At 43.8% G+C, this 22,162-nt stretch overlaps 1 protein-coding gene across 1 annotated transcript in view; it reads left to right on the plus strand.

Annotated features, from left to right (window-relative positions):
* LOC311110501 (calcium-activated potassium channel subunit alpha-1a-like) overlaps positions 1–22,162 on the plus strand; it is a gene marked incomplete at its 5' end in the record, with an annotated part of 307,325 nt that overhangs the window by 169,390 nt on the left and 115,773 nt on the right. The window contains 2 exons of the mRNA XM_084153022.1: positions 5,062–5,123; positions 19,870–19,963. Of these exons, the coding sequence (XP_084009148.1) occupies positions 5,062–5,123; positions 19,870–19,963 (156 nt within the window). The remainder of the gene's footprint in view (positions 1–5,061; positions 5,124–19,869; positions 19,964–22,162) is intronic.

Consider the following 22,162-nt stretch of genomic DNA (forward strand, 5'->3'; position numbering starts at 1 on the left):
GTAGCGAAATGCTGGCGTTCCTAGCTCCAACAGTGCAGTACACTGGCCATCGCTAGCCTCAACCAGACCCACACTCTGGAACCCACCATCTCCCACACAAAGAGACGGCATTAAAAATACATGGGGTGTTTTTTTACTAGCATGAAAAGGATCAGGCGCCCGTCAATTATAATGAATGGTATATTCATGGCGGACAGAGGATGTCTATTCTGTGGTGGCTGGATAAGGAGAAAGGCTAGTAGGGTAAATGATAGTATATCTTTCTCAGTCGTGTTTAATATCACGTGTTCAGTCATGTGTTTTAATATCATGTGTTCAGTCGTGTTTTAATATCATGTGTCCAGTCATGTGTAATAAAGCTGGCCTCTTCATGATGGTAATGTCAATGCTAGTTGTTCAAGAGAACAGTATTTGAGTGGTTGCCCAGCCTATCACTCTCCCTCTCTCCCTGTATCCCTCTATCCCTCTCTCTTCCTCTTCCTTTCTCTAGCCTTTTTCACTCTCCCTCTCCAATATCCCTCTTTTTCACGACTCAGCTGTTTTCAGGAGGTTTATCCATCTGAGGGAGCTGGTCTCTGTGTGAACAGCTTGGGCAATTCCACGGTACGGATTTACACTGAGAATCCTTTATTTTATTTTATTTTTTACTTCAGAATGTATGCCAAACAAAAAACATTGATTTCAAAGTTCAACCAACCAACTATATGCACAATGACTACTTGTATCTGCACAGTTCTTCCTGTAAATGTGTTTTTGTAAAATGTTCTATGTAAATTGTTAAAATGAGTCCTTGTGCATAGAGTTGTATGGTTTGTTTTACTTTGATATTTTTTTTTTGGTATACATTTTAAAGTGAAAAATCAGAGTGTAAATTCATTACCGTAGAATTGACCGCATGTTAGATATGAATGAGGGCTTCTAGAGTTACGATCTCCTTATATTACCCCTTCTGTATTCACATTACAACTCAGCACATTGTGGAGGGATGTTGCTGGGGATACGGTGTGCGTGTGTGCGTGTGTGCGTGCGTGTGTCTGTGTGTGTGTGCCTGTGTGCCTGTGTGCCTGTGTGCGTGTGCGCCTGTGTGCGTGTGCCTGTGTGCCTGTGTGTGTGTGCCTGTGTGCGTGCGTGTGTGTGCGTACGTGTGTGTGTGTGCGTGCGTGTGCCTGTGTGCGTGTGCCTGTGTGTGTGTACCTGTGTGCGTGCGTGTGTGTGTGTGTGCCTGTGTGCCTGTGTGCGTGTGCGCCTGTGTGCGTGTGCCTGTGTGCCTGTGTGTGTGTGCGCCTGTGTGCGTGTGCCTGTGTGCCTGTGTGTGTGTGCCTGTGTGCGTGCGTGTGTTTGATGGCCTACACCTGAGGCGTAATGGCATCCAGTACAATACAACCAATGACTTTGCATTATCTTAGGCAGTCACAATAGCCTTCCCCTCAACACTACCTCACATGTAATCACCCTTCAAGGCTTGGTTTACAGATGTGTAGTGTGTTTCCATTCCCTTTTCAATCTTGTATGTATACAACTCAACTGTACTTACTGTTGCTATTCACTATTCACTATTCACTGTTCATTATTCAGGATGTAGCCCTCGTACTGACATGATGGACTACGTTCATTATTCAGGATGTAGCCCTCCTGTAGGGGTGGGAGGGCCAAGAGACCAGAGGTGGCAGAACTGAGTGCTCAGGTTGGGATGTAGGGTTTGAGCATAGCACTGACATAAGGAACTGCATTAATTATTGAGGGTTGTCTACTCTTGGAGGCTATGCGACCAGCCACTGTTTGATTACAGATATCAACAACCTTGTCTACTATGTAACTCAGTATCACACACACACACACACACACACACACACACACACACACACACACACACCTGAAGACAAGATGTACATTACAGTCTCAGAGAGGTATTATTACATGGTGTTGGATGTTGAACCACAGGGAAACAGGAAACAGGACTGCAATTTTTTTTGGTGTGTGTTCATGTGTGAGTGACTGACACTTTAATGTGCAGAATGATGATTATGGCTATATTGTATGATATTTTATATACAGTACATGCGGAAAGTATTCAGACCCCTTGACTTTTTCCACATTTTGTTACGTTACAGTCTTATTCTAAAATGGATTAAATTGTTTGTTTTTTACTCATCAAACTACACACAATACCCCATAAGCAAAAACGTTTGTATTATTATTTTTTTGCACACAAAAAAGAAAACGGAAATATACAATTTACATACAGTGGGGAAAAAAGTATTTAGTCAGCCACCATTTGTGCAAGTTCTCCCACTTAAAAAGATGAGAGAGGCCTGTAATTTTCATCATAGGTACACGTCAACTATGACAGACAAATTGAGAATTTTTTTTCCAGAAAATCACATTGTAGGATTTTTAATGAATTTATTTGCAAATTATGGTGGAAAATAAGTATTTGGTCACCTACAAACAAGCAAGATTTTTGGCTCTCACAGACCTGTAACTTCTTCTTTAAGAGGCTCCTCTGTCCTCCACTCGTTACCTGTATTAATGGCACCTGTTTGAACTTGTTATCAGTATAAAAGACACCTGTCCACAACCTCAAACAGTCACACTCCAAACTCCACTATGGCCAAGACCAAAGAGCTGTCAAAGGACACCAGAAACAAAATTGTAGACCTGCACCAGGCTGGGAAGACTGAATATGCAATAGGTAAGCAGCTTGGTTTGAAGAAATCAACTGTGGGAGCAATTATTAGGAAATGGAAGACATACAAGACCACTGATAATCTCCCTCGAACTGGGGCTCCACGCAAGATCTCACCCCGTGGGGTCAAAATGATCACAAGAACGGTGAGCAAAAATCCCAGAACCACACGGGGGGACCTAGTGAATGACCTGCAGAGAGCTGGGACCAAAGTAACAAAGCCTACCATCAGTAACACACTACGCCGCCAGGGACTCAATTCCTGCAGTGCCAGACGTGTCCCCCTGCTTAAGCCAGTACATGTCCAGGCCCGTCTGAAGTTTGCTAGAGTGCATTTGGATGATCCAGAAGAGGATTGGGAGAATGTCATATGGTCAGATGAAACCAAAATATAACTTTTTGGTAAAAACTCAACTCGTCGTGTTTGGAGGACAAAGAATGCTGAGTTGCATCCAAAGAACACCATACCTACTGTGAAGCATGGGGGTGGAAACATCATGCTTTGGGGCTGTTTTTCTGCAAAGGGACCAGGACGACTGATCCGTGTAAAGGAAAGAATGAATGGGGCCATGTATCGTGAGATTTTGAGTGAAAACCTCCTTCCATCAGCAAGGGCATTGAAGATGAAACGTGGCTGGGTCTTTCAGCATGACAATGATCCCAAACACACCGCCCGGGCAACGAAGGAGTGGCTTCGTAAGAAGCATTTCAAGGTCCTGGAGTGGCCTAGCCAGTCTCCAGATCTCAACCCCATAGAAAATCTTTGGAGGGAGTTGAAAGTCTTTGTTGCCCAGCGACAGCCCCAAAACATTACTGCTCTAGAGGAGATCTGCATGGAGGAATGGGCCAAAATACCAGCAACAGTGTGTGAAAACCTTGTGAAGACTTACAGAAAACGTTTGACCTGTATCATTGCCAACAAGGGTATATAACAAAGTATTGAGAAACTTTTGTTATTGACCAAATACTTATTTTCCACCATAATTTGCAAATAAATTAATTACAAATTCTACAATGTGAATTTCTGGATTTTTTTCCCTCATTTTGTCTGTCATGATGAAAATTACAGGCCTCTCTCATCTTTTTAAGTGGGAGAACTTGCACAATTGGTGGCTGACTAAATACTTTTTTTTCCCCACTGTAAGTATTCAGACACTTTACTCAGTACTTTGTTGAAGCACCTTAGGCAGCGATTATAGCCTTGAGTCTTCTTGGGTATGACGCCACAAGCTTGGCACACCTTTATTCAGGCCAATGAGTTCAATCTTGGTTTCATCAGACCAGAGAATCTTGTTTCTCATGGTCTGAGAGTCTTTAGGTGCCTTTTGGCAAACTCCAAGTGAGCTGTCATGTGCCTTTTACTGAGGAGTGGCTTCCGTCTGGCCACTCTACCATAAAGGCCTGATTGGTGGAGTACTGCAGAGATAGTTGTCCTTCTGAAAGGTTCTCCCATCTCTACAGAGGAACTCTAGAGCTCTGTCAGAGTGACCATCGGGTTCTTGGTCACCTCCCTGACCAAGGCCCTTCTCCCCCGATTGCTCAGTTTGGCTGGGCAGCCAGCTCTAGGAAGAGTCTTGGTGGTTCCAAACTTCTTCCATTTAAGATGATGGAGGCCACTGTGTTCTTGGGGAACTTCAATGCTGCAGAAATGTTTTGGTACCCTTCCCCAGACCTGTGCCTTGACACAATCCTGTCTCGGTGCTCACCGGACAATTCCTTCGACCTCATGGCTTGGTTTTTGCTCTGACGTGTACTGTCAACTGTGGGACCTTATATAGACAGGTGTGTGCCTTTCCAAATCATGTCCAATCAATTGAATTTACCACAGTTGGACTCCAATCAAGTTGTAGAAACATCTCAAGGATGATCAATCGAAACAGGATGCACCTGAGCTCAATTTCGAGTCTCATTGCAAAGGGTCTGAATACTTATGCAAATAAAGTATTTCTGTTTTTTATTTTAAATAAATTTGCAAACATTTCTAAAAACCTGTTTTTGCTATGTCATTATGGGTTATTGTGTGTAGATTGATGAGGATTTATTTTTATTTAATCCATTTTAGAATAAGGCTGTAATGTAACAAAATGTGGAAAAAGGGAAGGAGTCTGAATACTTTGCGAAGGGACTGTTTGCATTCTAAAACGAATCTCTCTCTCTTTCTCTCCTCTCTCTCTCTCTCTCTCTCTCTCTCTCTCTCTCTCTCTCTCTCTCTCTCTCTCTCTCTCTCTCTCTCTCCCTCTCTCTCTCTCTCTCTCTCTCTCTCTCTCTCTCTCTCTCTCTCTCTCTCTCTCTCTCTCCTCTATCTCTCTCTCTCTCCCTCTCTCCCTCTCTCTCTCTCTCTCTCTCTCTCTCTCTCTCTCTCTCTCTCTCTGTAGGTCGTGCTAGTTTTCGCTCTCAGCATTGGAGCACTTGGAATATACTTTATAGATTCTTCTGAGTAAGTATCTCTTTTTTATTTGCTTATATGTGATTTTTTTATTGAGCTGCTATTGAACACTACTTTGTGATTTCAGATCTGATATTTCTTCACTTGATCAATAGGCACCTCAAGTGAACTCATACATGGAAGGCTACAGTCACTCACATTGGTGAAATATAATTCTTACTGAGTTACGTAGCTGTATTGAAGGAGTTCTTATTCAATCTATTGAACATTAATCAGATGTGATGTTAATAGATACTTCAGACACATGGTGTAGTCCTAGTCGCCCAGTATAATATATCATAGTGTAACCTTGTGCTGGATTTGATGCATTTCCATGCGTTATCTGAAAGACTATAAAGCTCCTCTCCTCTCCTCTCCTCTTTTATGGTTTTGTCAATAGAAGCCGGTCAGCCTGGCGCCCCACTTAGTTTCCATGGTAACCTAGATAGAACAGGATATCAGTAAATCTGCCTGGTCCTCAGAGACACCCCCACCTGTAGACACACACACACCATCTGTAGACACACACATACACACACACACACCATCTGTAAACCCACACACACACATACACACACACACACACACACATACCTACACCCCCCCACCTGTAGACACACACATACACACACACACACACACCATCTGTAAACCCACATACACACACACACACACACACACATACCTACACCCCCCACCTGTAGACACACACATACACACACACACACACACACACCATCTGTAAACCCACATACACACACACACACACACACACACACACACACATACCTACACCCCCCACCTGTAGACACACGCGCACACACACGCACACACAGTAAACTAAGCATCCCACACTTCCAATCACCCACCCACGCCATTCTCAGGCTCTCACCCATCCTAGCCCTGACCAGCAGAGTTATTAACAATACTATGATAATGCAGATAAGGTTTTAGGTAATGCGTGTGAAAATATATTTTTCTGACAGATCCTATTAAAATCACTTCATGATTTATGTGTGCGGCAGTTAGCCTAGCGGTTAAGAGTATTGGGCCAGTAACCGAAAGGTCGCTGGTTCGAAACCCCGAGCCGACTAGGTGAAGAATCTGCCGATGTGCCCTTGAGCAAGGCATTTAACCATATGTGATCCTGTATGTCGCTCTGGATAAGAGCATCTGCTAAATGACTAAAACAACAAGATCAAGGGAAATGTTGACAGTGATACATGCCTTTCCTTTATTGTAGACTACGTGCCTCTGTTTATGGACATGTGTGGTTTTTTATTATTCTATATCCTAGACCCTCTTCTTTCCTCCCTCGGCTTGTTTCCTCTGCTATCCTCTCTCGGCTTGTTTCCTCTGCTATCCTCCCTCGGCTTGTTTCCTCTGCTATCCTCCCTCGGCTTGTTTCCTCTGCTATCCTCTCTCGGCTTGTTTCCTCTGCTATCCTCCCTCGGCTTGTTTCCTCTGCTATCCTCCCTCGGCTTGTTTCCTCTGCTATCCTCCCTCGGCTTGTTTCCTCTGCTATCCTCCCTCGGCTTGTTTCCTCTGCCATACAGATAGTAGGTCTGGGTGTTGCAGTGAGAGGCAAAACATGAAAGCAATGAAATGAATAAAATCATGCCAAGTCTAACATCAGCGGTGTTAATCTGAGCAGTAGTGCAGGGCACGGTGGTGTGGAAATGATTCCTGGCATGTGTCCAGTCACTTGTTTACAGAAAGGGATAAAGTCCTTCCCATCTTTACCTCTCCCTCTTTCGTTCCCTGTCCCTCCCTCCCTCCCTCCCTATTCTCTCTCTTTTCCCTCCACCTCTATATCCCCCTCCCTTTCTGTCTCTCCCTCCTTTCCTCTCTCTCTGTCTCCCCCACTCAACCCTTCTCATCCTGATCTGACTCGACTCTGTATCTTTAAGACAAAAAGAGAGTGGTAGAAAAAGAGGGGAGACAAATCTCCAAGGAAGTGTATAATCCTTTATAATGCCGAAACCATATCTGTGTTTCTCTCTATCCCTTTATCTACCTCTCTCTCTCCCTACCTCTGTCTCTCCCTCTATTTCTCTCTCCATAGTCTAATTCTCCATCTCCCTCTATCTCTCTCCTCACGCTCCCTCCCTCCCTCCAACTATCTCTCTCGCCATCCATCTTTGTGTTTGTCACTGTGAGCCCAGTGTGTAAGGCTCAGACAGTGTCTGTGGGATTTGTCTCTGTTTGTTAGCAGCCTCTGTTGATGTTATAATGTTATCAATCCATTTAGAATGCAAATGCATTGTTACTGACTGTAGATGCTCAGTCACCAGTCTGTCAGTCACCAGTCTGTCTGTCACCAGTCTGTCAGTCACCAGTCTGTCAGTCACCAGTCTGTCTGTCACCAGTCTGTCAGTCACCAGTCTGTCAGTCACCAGTCTGTCTGTCACCAGTCTGTCTGTCACCCAGCCTTTCTGTCACCAGTTTGTCTCATGACAAGTGAAAGCGCTCTGAATACAGTCTTTGACTTTGTGTGACTAAGACAATCCGACAACTGACTGGCAGCTCAGAGGCAGATCCTTCCAGACAGACAGCACCTGACACTAAACTGTAGAGAGCCTAGACGAGGTGATTGACAAGACAGCAAGCCTCTGGATACACAGTGAGGTTGACCTAACTCATGAGAGACAGAGAGACATACCTGACAGCTCTAGGGAAGGACACTAGGTATTAAGGAAGGATCCTAGAGAAGGACACTAGGTATTAGGGAAATATCCTAGGGAAGGACACTAGGTATTAGGGAAGGATCCTAGAGAAGGACACTAGGTATTAGGGAAATATCATAGGGAAGGACACTAGGTATTAGGGAAGGATCCTAGCGAAGGACACTAGGTATTAGGGAAGGATCCTAGGGAAGGACACTAGGTATTAGGGAAGGATCCTAGGGAAGGATCCTAGGTATTAGGGAAGGATCATAGGGAAGGATCCTAGGGAAGGATATTAGGTATTAGGGATGGATCCTAAGGCACCTGACACTAAACTGTAGAGAGCCTAGACGAGGTGATTGACAAGACAGCAAGCCTCTGGATACACAGTGAGGTTGATCTAACTCATGAGAGACAGAGAGACATACCTGACAGCTCTAGGGAAGTACACTAGCTATTAGGGAAGGATCCTAGGGAAGGACACTAGGTATTAGGGAAAAATCCCAGCAAAGTATACTAGGTATTAAGGAAGGATCCTAGGGAAGGACACTAGGTATTAGGGAAGGATCCTAGGGAAACACACTAGGTATTAGGGAAGGATCCTAGGGAAGGACACTAGGTATTAGGGAAGGATCCTAGGGAAGGGCACTAGGTATTAGGGAAGGATCCTAGGGAAGGATACTAGGTATTAGGGAAGGATCATAGGGAAGGATCCTAGGGAAGGATACTAGGTATTAGGGATGGATCCTAAGGAAGGATACTAAGGAAGGATACTCGGTATTAGGTATGAAAATTGTATGCACTCACTAACTCTAAGTCGCTCTGGATAAGAGCGTCTGCTAAATGACTAAAATGTACAAAAATGTACAAATGTATTAGGGAAGGATCATAGGGAAGGGTACTAGGTATTTGGACACTAGGTATTCAGGAAGGACACTAGGGAAGTACACTAGGTATTAGGGAACAATCCTAGGGAAGGACACTAGGTTTTAGGGAAGGATCCCAGGGAAGGACAATGGATATTAGGGAAGGATGTTAGCTGTAGTTAAGGACTGTTTCTGTGACTCATTAGATAATACTGATTTGACAGTTTTGTGTGTGTCTGTGTTCCCCTAAGGCCCTGCCCTGGCCTTTCTCTCTCTCTCTGTTCTCTCATTATGCTAATACCAAAGTCTCTCCCTCCTCCTCATTATTAGCCTTGGCTGCTCACTTTAATGGGACCAACTAACTCCTGTGTGTGTATATGTGTATAGGTGTATCTCTGTGTGTGTGTGTGTGTGTGTGTGTGTGTGTGTGTGTGTGTGTGTGTGTGTGTGTGTGTGTATATGTGTATAGGTGTATCTCTGTGTGAGTGTGTGTGTGTATATGTGTATAGGTGTATCTCTGTGTGTGTGTGTGTGTGTGTGTGTGTGTGTGTATATGTGTATAGGTGTATCTCTGTGTGAGTGTGTGTGTGTGTATATGTGTATCTCTGTGTGAGTGTGTGTGTGTATATGTGTATAGGTGTATCTCTGTGTGTGTGTATAGGTGTATAGGTGTATCTCTGTGTGAGTGTGTGTGTGTATATGTGTATAGGTGTATCTCTGTGTGTGTGTGTGTGTGTGTGTGTGTGTGTGTGTGTGTGTGTGTGTGTGTGTGTGTGTATATGTGTATAGGTGTATCTCTGTGTGAGTGTGTGTGTGTATATGTGTATAGGTGTATCTCTGTGTGAGTGTGTGTGTGTATATGTGTATATGTGTATCTATGTGTGAGTGTGTGTGTGTATATGTGTATAGGTGTATCTCTGTGTGAGTGTGTGTGTGTATAGGTGTATAGGTGTATCTCTGTGTGAGTGTGTGTGTGTATATGTGTATAGGTGTATCTCTGTGTGAGTGTGTGTGTGTATATGTGTATCTCTGTGTGAGTGTGTGTGTGTGTGTATAGGTGTATCTCTGTGTGAGTGTGTGTGTGTATATGTGTATAGGTGTATCTCTGTGTGAGTGTGTGTGTGTATATGTGTATAGGTGTATCTCTGTGTGTGTGTGTGTGTGTGTGTATAGGTGTATCTCTGTGTGAGTGTGTGTGTGTGTGTGTGTGTGTATAGGTGTATCTCTGTGTGAGTGTGTGTGTGTATATGTGTATAGGTGTATCTCTGTGTGTGTGTGTGTGTGTGTATAGGTGTATCTCTGTGTGAGTGTGTGTATATGTGTATAGGTGTATCTCTGTGTGTGTGTGTGTGTGTGTGTGTGTGTGTGTAGGTGTATCTCTGTGTGAGTGTGTGTGTGTATATGTGTATAGGTGTATCTCTGTGTGTGTGTGTGTGTGTGTGTGTGTAGGTGTATCTCTGTGTGAGTGTGTGTGTGTGTATAGGTGTATCTCTGTGTGAGTGTGTGTGTGTATATGTGTATAGGTGTATCTCTGTGTGAGTGTGTGTATATGTGTATAGGTGTATCTCTGTGTGTGTGTGTGCATAGGTGTATCTGTGTGTGTGTGTGTGTGTGTATAGGTGTATCTCTGTGTGAGTGTGTGTATATGTGTATAGGTGTATCTCTGTGTGTGTGTGTGTGTGTGTGTGTGTGTATAGGTGTATCTCTGTGTGTGTGTGTGTGTGTGTGTGTGTGTGTGTGTATATGTGTATAGGTGTATCTCTGTGTGTGTGTGTGTTGACTGGGATTGAGTTACAACCATACTTTCACTCCAACAGCTGTAGACTCCACTTCCTCTCCCCCTGATCCTACACACGTTCTCAACCCATCCATCCATCCATCCACACACACACACACACACACACACACACACACACACACACACACACACACACACACACACACACACACAGGCACATGCGCACGCACACACTCACACACGTTCTCACCCCGTCAACGCAGCTCAAACACTCTTCGCATGACCTTTCCATCTCTGGCGTTCTGAAATGTTAACGATTGATCCGATCGATGGTCAGAGATCTCCAGGTCAGCTGTTAATGGCAGTCATTACTGTAGCAAATACCACAGCCTTGATAACATACTGCATATTCATAATACATTATAGGCTCATGTTTTGTTCATCTCTTGCTGTTTAGAACGGCTCTTTAGAACGGCACTTTAGAACGGCACTTTAGAACGGCACTTTAGAACGTCTCTTTAGAACGGCACTTTAGAACGTCTCTTTAGAACGGCACTTTAGAACGGCTCTTTAGAACGGCTCTTTAGAACGGCTCTTTAGAACGGCACTTTAGAACGGCTCTTTAGAACGGCACTTTAGAACGTCTCTTTTAGAACGGCACTTTAGAACGGCTCTTTAGAACGGCTCTTTAGAACGGCACTTTAGAACGGCACTTTAGAACGGCACTTTAGAACGGCTCTTTAGAACGGCTCTTTAGAACGGCTCTTTAGAACGGCTCTTTAATTCAGTTCAGTAGAGAAGGGAGTCGGTCATTCGTGCAGGGAGATATGAACACGGTCCTATAGCTTTTGGTACTTGGTTGTGCGGAGACTATCTCAGATTCAAATTGGCCGTGAAAAAGCTTTCTATAACTTTCAGCAGAGAGGTTTTCTCTGTGAGCTGCCAGTGACCCCCTGAGGTTGAGTGCTGTGTGTGTGTGTGTGTGTGTGTGTGTGTGTGTGTGTGTGAGAGAGAGAGCTAGAGCTCTTTATAAGATGGGCTTTTAAGTCTACCTCAGTGGAGCTGTGTTCTGCTCCACAAACACACACACACACACAGCACAGATCAGTGGGTAAGAAACACATCCACATCCATCTACCTGGTGGCCAACCAGTATCCTCCCCAGAGTTATGTTTTTCCAGGCCCTTCCAGGTGGCTGTTGCCTTGAGAGGAGCTGTAGAGTGTTACTAATCTTAACCCTAACCTTAACCCTGCAGCAGAATGCTTCGTAAGCACACAGTGGAAACAAGGAATATTAGAGGGGAGTTCTATTGACTGGTATAAAGTACTGTACCTCCTACTCCAGCAGGGAGTTGGGGAGTTGAATTAGTGGATTGCAAAAAAAAATGAAGAAATCGGGTTGCAAAATTCTGGGACATTTTCCCTAAATCCCAGTTTATTCCTGGAATAAACTGGAAATCTGGGAATCCTTTTGGAAAGTTACCAGAATTGTGTAACCCTATGAAGAAATAATGGATCAATTGTATAGGAATATGAGGTGATACGTAGAGCCCAGAATTTTTCCTGGTCAGGTCATGTGGCCAAGGAAAAACTCCTGGTCCTAACGACAGAGAACAGTAGGAATAATAGGTGGGATTATGGTGGCCAGTCAGCCAGCCAGTCAGCTAGCCAGTCAGCCAGCCAGCCAGTCAGTCAGTCGGCCAGCCAGTCAGTCAGTCGGCCAGCCAGCCAGCCAGCCAGCCAGCCAGCCAGCCAGAGAGGGTTACTGTCATTTCACTGGATACAGTCATTGTTCATCTGTGGAGAGAGAGTCATAATCTTCTTATCTCTCTTTTCTATTATTCGGCAATACGACATTTGTTGCAAAGCTGATGCTATTTTGGTAATATTTTAATTGGGAGCATACTTCCTCCCTCCCTCCCACGTCCTGGTCTGTTTTAATGCTTCAGCTCATCCCTATCCTTTCTGCTCCTGTGGAACGAGGGAGTGAATGGATAAGAGGTATGTAGCCAGAGACTCTGCAGGACGGCCCTTCTAGAAGGATGTCCTTATTCCTGCCAATTGTCACGCACGCAAGCATGCACACACACACACGGCACACACACACACAGAAATACACGGCACACCACACCGATACACACACATACCGTTTTTGGGTTATCAGATAGCTGTGTGTGTGTGTGTGTGTGTGTGTGTGTGTGTGTGTGTGTGTGTGTGCAATCAATGACAGCAGTGAAGAGAGAAACAGTGCTTAATGACTTATTAATGGGGTAAGGTGAGATATATGTCAGGAAGCAGACTTGGCAGACCTTGTGGTGAAGGGTATTGGAGCTATATATAAACATCCATCTCAGAGTAGTCAGAGGTGTGTGTGTGTCTGGGTCTGTGTATGTGTCTAGGTGTGAAGTTGTCAGACAGTCCCAGACCTTGAAAGATCTACAAATGGTCTGCTAAGTATTATCCGACTGATGAGTATACATTTCCATGACAGACTGACCAGGTGAATCCAGGTAAAAGATATGATCCCTTATTGATGTGACTTGTTAAATCCACTTCAATCAGTGTAGATGAAGGGGAGGAAACAGGTTAAAGAAGGATGTTTAAGCCGTGAGACAATTGAGACATGGATCGTGTATGTGTGCCATTCCGAGGGTGAATGGGCAAGACAAACATTTAAGTGCAGTTGAACGGGGTATGGTAGTAGGTGCCAGGCGCACCGGTTTGAGTGTGTCAAGAACTGCAACGCTGCTGGGTTTTTCACATGGGAAACAGTTGAGTGTGAAAAACCCAGCAGCGTTGTAGTTCTTGACACACTCAAGCTGGTGCGCATGGCAACTACTACCATACCCCGTTCAACTGCACTTAAATGTTTGTCTTGCCCATTCACCCTCTGAATGGTCCAACACCCAAAGGAAATCCATCCAAATTGACACAACTGTGGGAAGCATTGGAGTCAACATGGGCCAGCATCCCTGGGGAATGCTTTCGACACCTTGTAGAGTCCATGCCCCGACGAATTGAGGCTGTTCTGAGGGCAAAAGGGGGTGCAACTTAATATTAGGAAGGTGTTGATAATGTTTTGTACACTGAGTTTATAGTCTAGAGCTGCACCAAACAATGAAATGAAACAGTTTGATTTAATTCCAGAGCATGTTTAGTATTCTGTAGTCTCCCCCTCTCCACACGAATGACAGTTAATTCACAGTGTGTGGCTTTTTTGAGGCGTTCTAATGTTTAACAATGCCTCTTATTTATACTGGCTCAATGCTCCGCAGACAGATAGCAAGACAAAGCTTAGGTGTCAACGTCGTGTTCTAGGAAATTGAGGTTTGCTCACTTTATGAACTGTGGAGCCTGATATTAGTGTGCACGTCCCAAGTGACACCCTGTTCCCTTTATAGTGCACTACTTTTGACCAGGGCCCATTTGAGAATAGGGTGCCATTTGGGAAGCAGTGACAGTCTCTTATGACTGTAGAGCAAAGGTATTCAGATCTTGCTCTATGAGGTCCAGACTACTGCTGGTTTTCTGTTCTACCTGATAATGAATTGCACCCACCTGGTGTCTCAGGTCTAAATCAGTCCCTGATTAGAGGGGAACAATGAAAGAAAGCAGTAGAACTGGCTTTGAGGTCCAGAGTTGAATTTGAGGCCAGTCTTCCCCTGTCTGCAGTCTCCGTGACAGTGATAAAGTATTAACTACTAATAATAGCAGCCTGCAAGCGAAGGCACTTTCTCCTGATGCTCCCGTTATAAACTATTCATAATATGTATCATTCCTTTCCCCTTATGACATGCAGTTACTTTCCCTATAACTATTTCGCTAACTAGATAATAATCAGCCTACTCAGCTCTACCTGGTAATTACTGATAAGGCATAGAAAAAACACTGATTGAATTATAATGGATAAATTAACACATAATTGAAGTTCTGTCGTACAATGAGTTTCTAGTGTAGTTAGTGTGTAGGTGTATGTAATTACACCAATTCATTGACATTATTGTAAACATTGTGTTTCTGTGTAACTGAATGGGATCTGTTGTGGACTGAGTAGGAGACCGGTTCAGTCCAAAACCTGTATACGGGACTCTGCTCTCTGTTGGATTCACACACACCATCTCTACATGCTCCAACCACAGTCCATCATCCATCTCCTATATAACATCTACAGTCTACATTATTCACATGGAGGAAATGGTCATGCCGCGTTCATTTCTGTCCCCCCTGTCACAAAACCCAGACATAGCACTGACGGTTCTTTATCAGAAAAAAACCATGAGAAATTATTCCCAACTATTGTATAGTCCTCCAGAGGCATAGTCTGAATGTAACCACTGCATGGTCTTATAATTTGTACATTTATATTTTGGTCCGACGCTCTTATCCAGAGCAACTTGCCGTTAGTGCATTCAACTAAGGTAGGTAGAACAACCACATCAACATAGAACACAACCCAGACAGAGCAGTTTGGAGTCAATGGAAGTTGAGAACGATGTTAGTTTAATCAGTGAATGGGCAGATAGATAAGGAAAGGCCTGTCGGTTTATTCGCATTTATATAAGCATGTAGGCTTTTATCACATAATTGGTTTTATGTTCAAAGGGATGTGATGGGTATGTGGTTTGGTGTGTGTGTGTGTGTGTGTGTGTGTTGCGGGTATAAGGCTATGTGCCTTAAGTGTGTTTTTCCATAGAAAACTTGCCTGCTGTGGTAGCCCGTGTTCAATGTGTATGTGCGTGCTGTTGTGTGAGTGTGAGTCTCTGCAGAGGGGACTTAGGAGAAATAAAAAATGACGTTATTTTTAGACTCCCTGAGAAGCCTTTAATTGTCCAATGCCCTGGCAGGTGATAAATGACTTTTATTTTAGTGGTGGTGCCTCAGCCTAAATCAATCATTGAAGTACTAACCTGCCTTTCTTTCAGTAGTTCAGTTAACCAGCTATGAGAAGACATTATGCTCTGGTCCATCCCTGTAGGTGATGCCAGTAGTTCAGTTAACCAGCTATGAGAAGACATGATGTTCTGGTCCATCCCTGTAGGTGATGCCAGTAGTTCAGTTAACCAGCTATGAGAAGACATGATGTTCTGGTCCATCCCTGTAGGTGATGCCAGTAGTTCAGTTAACCAGCTATGAGAAGACATTATGTTCTGGTCCATCCCTGTAGGTGATGCCAGTAGTTCAGTTAACCAGCTATGAGAAGACATGATGTTCTGGTCCATCCCTGTAGGTGATGCCAGTAGTTCAGTTAACCAGCTATGAGAAGACATGATGTTCTGGTCCATCCCTTTAGGTGATGCCAGTAGTTAAGTTAACCAGCTATGAGAAGACTGTACAGTAGTAGACCAGTAAAGCAATACTAAACCAGTAGTAAACCAGTAGTAAACCAGTAAACCAATACTAAACAGTAGTAAACCAGTAAACCAATAGTAAACCAGTAGTAAACCAGTAAACCAATACTAAACAAATACTAAACCAGTAAACCAATACTATACCAGTATTAAACCAGTAAACCAATACTATACTAGTAGTAAACCAGTATACCATTAGTAAACCAGTAGTAAACCATGGAGTCTGTTGTTGTTGTGATTGTTTTCTCTGTGAGAGAGCAACCTTGCTGTGCCTGGAGGAGACTGCCAAGGTCGGCAGCAGGCTAACACACACACACACACACACACAGGACTGGGATCTGCTGTGCTGACTGAAGGAAGGTGTTACTTGGGTATTTTTAGTGTTCATCTGTCCCCTGTTCCTCCCCTGTAGACTGGTTTCTACCTCTGTGGACTTCCTCAGGCCTAATGTCTAGTCAGTGGAGGTTAACGTGAGGAAACATTTCTGTCCTGAAATAGACCTCCATTCTTCAGCCACAGGGACACCACGTTCTGTTCTATTGCCACCACTGAGTGTGTGTGTGTGAGTGTGAGTGTGAGTGTGTGTGTGAGTGTGTGCGTGTGCATGTGTGTGCGTGTGTTTGTGAGTGTGTGCATTTGCAGGTATGGTCGTGGGTGTGTGTGTATGTACGAGCAAGTGTGTGTGTGTGTGTGTGTGTGCATGCCTGTGCATTTGTGTCTGCTTGCTTGTGTGTGTGTGTGTGTATCGACATTGCAGCATGTCCTCTGGACTTGCAGCTTTTCTACCAAGGAGCTGGAGCCACCTACTGTAAAATCCAGACACTCTCTCTCCAACTTACTACCCTCCAACTGAAACACAAGCTGACCAGAGTTCAATCCTGAGGCACCCACATCTTCAGGCAATTTCCAACTGGCCTAGAAGCAGCCCGGTGCTGTGTGCTATATAAGACAAATTGTCCCCAATGCCCATGGGATATCTATCTATCTATCTCTCTCTCTGTCTCTGTCTCTGTCTCTGTCTCTGTCTCTGTCTCTGTCTCTGTCTCTCTCTCTCTCTCTGTCTCTCTGTCTCTCTCTCTCTCTCTCTGTCTCTCTCTCTCTCTGTCTCTCTCTGTCTCTCTCTCTCTGTCTCTCTCCCTCTCTCTGTCTCTCTCTCTCTCTCTCTCTGTCTCTCTCCCTCTCTCTGTCTCTCTCCGTCTCTCTCCCTCTCTCTGTCTCTCTCTCTCTCTCTCTCAACCCAGGGTTGAGGCTATTTTTTTCCCCGTCAGTGCACACACATGGGTCTTCAGGAGTCTGTCAGTGATGTATAAATTATATTTATTCAGTCCGGTTATAATTTTTATGATTTTATTTGGATGCAGAGTGGTTTATTTTGGTACCAGTAATTCTGTCTCACAATCATATCTTTCAATTTCAGATGCTGAAATTGCCATCTCATTGTTTGGTTGGTTAAGATGTAAATCTGGAGCTACAATGCCTAGCCAGTTTATACAGGGATGGAGAGGTGGTGGTGGTGTTATTGCTGACTCTGTCTGTGTACAGTAACTTGGTGTGTCAGCCAGGCCTGTATTTATACGTGTATTTCCAGATCCTCTATAAAACAGGGTCCTCACTAGTTAACACAGCCACAAAGTCATAATTATGGCTAAACCTCGCCCATTTAAAAAATGTTTCTTCCAGTAGCGGTGTGTAGGTAAAATCACCAGGGAAGCCGAGCTAGAACCAAAAAAGCAATTTTAGAACATATGTGTTGTGATAATTGCATTGTTTGCTCTATAACCTGTTAGTTTATATGCTTTGACACTGTGATATATAGAAGAAACATTGACAGAATAAATTCAACCACACCTCTGTTTCATCACAAAACCGGATAGCAACCTCTGTCCGGTGAAGTTACAGCATGGTCAAGCAAGTTAATGTTTCCGACATTTTCGGACTACTAAACAACTATTGATTTAGAGTTACCGCAAGTTGCAAAGAAAACAGTTGCCTGCACTATTCCAGAACCATTTCAACTTCAACATTTCAACATCATCTAATCACCTATGCTTAGTCTAATACAGTGACAACTAAAAGATACCAAAAACAATCTAGTCCAATCAACATAAGATATATATGGTGTCTGTCCATGGTACTGATTTATGTGTGTGTGTGTGTGTGTGTGTGTGTGTGTGTGTGTGTGAAAGTAGAAAAAACATGTTGACTCACCCTACTTCTAGAGAAACACCAATGCCATCCTCTTTCATGTTGCCTAAACGATCTATGACTCTGTCATACAGTACATGCATTTAGTTTTTGTTGTCCTAGGCTACCTGGCAAAAATGATTGCTCGCTAGCCTAACTTCCTTTCATGGGCCACGATGTGCCAGGCCAGCTAGTTAACATTAGCCTACTATATCTAGCTACATGTTAAACTTCCATCCTGATTGGTGTGAAGCCAAATCCAAACTGGCTTCCCACTTTTTTTGGGTGTGCCAGGAGCATTCACAGCTGAGCTCACTCAGTTTAGCTCAACACTGATTGGCTATTATTTTCAAATAGCCAATCAAGGGGTCTGTCCTTAAGCACTTCCTGTGTTATTGAAAAGCCTTCGGGTCACGTGACAGGTGGGTCAGTGTTGAGCCAGAATGAGGGCACACTTTCTGGAATGTGCCCACCACCAGCCACCCAGCCACCCAGCCACCCTGCCACCCTGCCATCCAGCCACCCAGCCACCCAGCCACCCAGCCACCCAGCCACCCAGCCACCCTGCCACCCTGCCACCCAGCCACCCAGCCACCCTGCCACCCTGCCACCCTGCCACCCAGCCACCCAGCCACCCAGCCACATGGCCAAATGTTGTTTTCACTGTGTGTGCTCTGTAGAACGGAGCATCTGCCTGGGTTGCTAGGTGATGATGATGATGATGATTAAGAGGAGGAGGGGAGTAGAGTAGGCAGCCAAAATATTTCACTTGGAGCATTAGGGACAATTAGAAAGGCTGTTCTGTGCTTTTTGATCTCTGAGTCCAGTCCAATCAGAGGGGCTTACAGACCATACACCACCAAACCCACAACATGGACCAAATGGAAAATTACATTTTATCAACTCAGCACAATGTATTTATGGATTCACTGTATGATTCATAGTGGAGTTAGTTGTCACATCACTGTTAGTTTTATAGGAGATCGGAGGGTTAGTAGTGTGTAAATAATTGAGTATTCAGACCAGATCAATGGCAATTCTACTGAGGGGTCAAACCATATTAACCTCTGTCAACTGACTGGGTGGCCATCTGGGAGAAAAAAACAGCTTTTAACTAAATTAAATCATTCAGGGGCTGTTTTAACTCTTTATCCATATTAACACATGGATGTAAATCTGTTTGGCCACAGGCCAAGATTCATGCCATGTTAAAGACTCCTCTACTAAGACTTAACTTAACTTACTCATAAATCACCTAGCTGTCAGAACAGCAGTCTTTGTTCTTATGTATTAATAATTCCCCCCCCATTAAGATGTTTTACGTTAAGTAGAATATGATGATCATACCTCTCTCTCTCTCTTAGTCTTCTACCCCTGGGAACCATCCAAACCCCCGTTCTCCCTCTCCCACTGGGCCTCTCAATACACCTACTTAGAGCCATTAGTTTTGCTGTGAGGAGAGGCTATCCTTCACTGCTATCCTTCACTGTCTGAATGAGCCTATATATTCCATTAGGCAACCAACTCCCATATTGAATATTCATGTATGTTGCTCACAACCACTGTGGTGAATTTGGATGTCTTATTTTCCATGCAGAAATGCAATTGTACCATTATGGAGTGGCATGTTGGCTAGTATTGCTTTGTCAAAAGCATCCACTTACTTAATGGTTAACAATAAGGTAAACATAAAGACTGGTTACGTGACAGAAGAGATGGATAATGCCTCATTATGACTAGTTTGGCTCTCCTGAGAAGAGCAGGAGCAGAATACAACAGTAGCTTGTTAACTAGGCTATACTTAGGACTACACTTAGAACAGGTTTGTTCTGTTTGCACCTTTGAAATCCCCTGGCTACGTCTGGTACCCCAGACTGTGACATATATTATTGTAATACAGTATGACTGTATGAATATTAATGTGACCTTTTCTTATTTTTTCTGTCTTTTCCACAGTCCCATAGAATCCTGTCAGAATTTCTACAAAGATTTCACGTTACAGATCGACATGTTCTTCAATGTCTTCTTCCTCCTCTACTTTGGCTTGCGGGTGAGTACTAAAGCCCTTATTAACGCACGCACGCACGCACTCACGTACACACACACCCATATCTCTAATGGCGGGAGCTGTATTGACATGATACTGACTTGGTGTACTCCCAAAGCCAGCGTTCCATTGGAGAAAAAGCCTGCCTGAAACCCTCAAATGAATAAATAAAGTCCTAAGCTGCTTATGGCAGCCACGACGCCACATGAATCACAACACTGACTGACATCTATTCACAAACAACATGCTGTATGTCAGGGAAGGATGTGGAGAAAGTGATCTAGAGATAGCCCTAGCCTGAGGGTTAACATGTTTATACAACGAGTGGGTCCTGAATGCTGATTGGTTAAAACCCCATTCCAACCGGTGTGTATTCCACAAGTTATTTAAGTGAAAATGCCAGAGAAGCCGGTGTTTAGTGGATATATTGGTATGGGTGTTGTTATCCTCCAAACACCGGCTTCAAGGGGAATATCACTTTTATATAACGGGTTACCAACATATTCAAATAATGATTGACATATTTTCATTAAAAACTTTATTTTAAAGAATTTATTCATACTATTTCATCCTTCCACAAGATATAGTTCCAACACAAATCTAGGGTTGCTTCCCAAGCCGGCTGGTTGTTCGTTCTATCGGTTTGGTTGCTAGAGACACGACCCAGTCGTTAAGTCTTTTTGTTCTGTGTCTATGGACGTGACCCAGTCGTTCGTTGTAAATGTTCCATTACCATACTGGCTGGCAACGTTCCTATCCCTTGCTTGCTAGCTAGCCAACTACGGCTAACTTACAGTCAGGTCCAACAGTGCAGCCAGAATAACAACAGTAGCTGCATTTGCATTTGTTTAAGCTGTTTGGATGCATCCATAACAATGAGCTAATGAGGCGCGTTTTCGCCTGGTATAGAAAATGTGCTCTCTCGTCAGGACACTGTTGTTCAGAGGAGCTAGCCAACAACACAGCTAACACAATCACTTCAAACTGAAGCTGGAAAGACTGCAAACTAGCTGCACTTCATTAGGTTGACCTTTTTTCAATTGACATTTCTTTGTATATATCCATAAAAATGATGCCAGATGATTCATGATTTCGACTGGCTGAGAAATGCTGCCTACCTGTCTGCCTTGTCCCGACTGCCGACACATTCATTACTATGGGACAGCTGGTCGATCGAATTTGAATATTGAAACAATGTTGTAAATGTCGGAGAGACAGACCGCAAGGTTTATACAAATATCCGCTGTTGAAAACTAAATGTGAGTCTAAAAGAAATGTGAGATAATGTCTAGATGCTTTTTATAGTACAGGCCAAGTTTATAAATTGCCTGGCTGGGCTGATGAGACAGTGGATTGCGCAGTCAGATGGAACAGAGTAAATAGACATTTTAACGTCATAGATTTAACCGGTGGTAATTTGTGGAATAGACAGCGGTTGGAATGCGGTTTTAACCGATCAGCATTCAGGATTAGACCCACCCGTTGTATAACACCGGCTAAATTTATGACGTTAAAATGTCTATTTACTCTGACTGCGCAATCCACTGGCCTAGTGGCTTGTGGCAACTTTAGTTAATGTTAGATTGACTCTTATGCATTAAACATCATACAGTGCATTCGGAAAGTATTCAGACATCTTCCCTTTTTCCACATTTTGTTACATTACAGCCTTATTCTGAAATGGATTAAATAAACATTTTTCCTCATCAATCTGCACACAATACCTCAATGACAAAGCGAAAACAGTTTTTTAGATTAAAAAAACAAACAGAAATACCTAATTGACATAAGTATTCAGACCCTTTGCTATGAGACTCGAAATTGAGCTCAGGTTCATCCTGTTTCCATTGATCATCCTTAAGTTGTTTCTACAACATGATTGGAGTCCACCTGTGGTTAATTCAATTGATTGGACATGATTTGGAAAGGCACACACCTGTCTATATAATGTCCCACAGTTGACAGTGCATCTCAGAGCAAAAACCAAGCCATGAGGTTGAAGGAATTGTCCGTAGAGCTCCGAGACAGGATTGTGTCGAGGCACAGATCTGGGGAAGGGTACCAAAACATTTCTGCAGCATTGAAGGTCCCCAAGAACACAGTGGCCTCCATCATTCTTAAATGGAAGAAGTTTTGAACCACCAAGACTCTTCCTAGAGCTGGCCGCCCGGCCAAACTGAGCAATCGGGGGAGAAGGGTCTT

This window comes from Coregonus lavaretus, assembly GCF_964263955.1.
Source record: "Coregonus lavaretus genome assembly, chromosome: 36".
Classification (NCBI taxonomy): Eukaryota; Metazoa; Chordata; class Actinopteri; order Salmoniformes; family Salmonidae; genus Coregonus; species Coregonus lavaretus.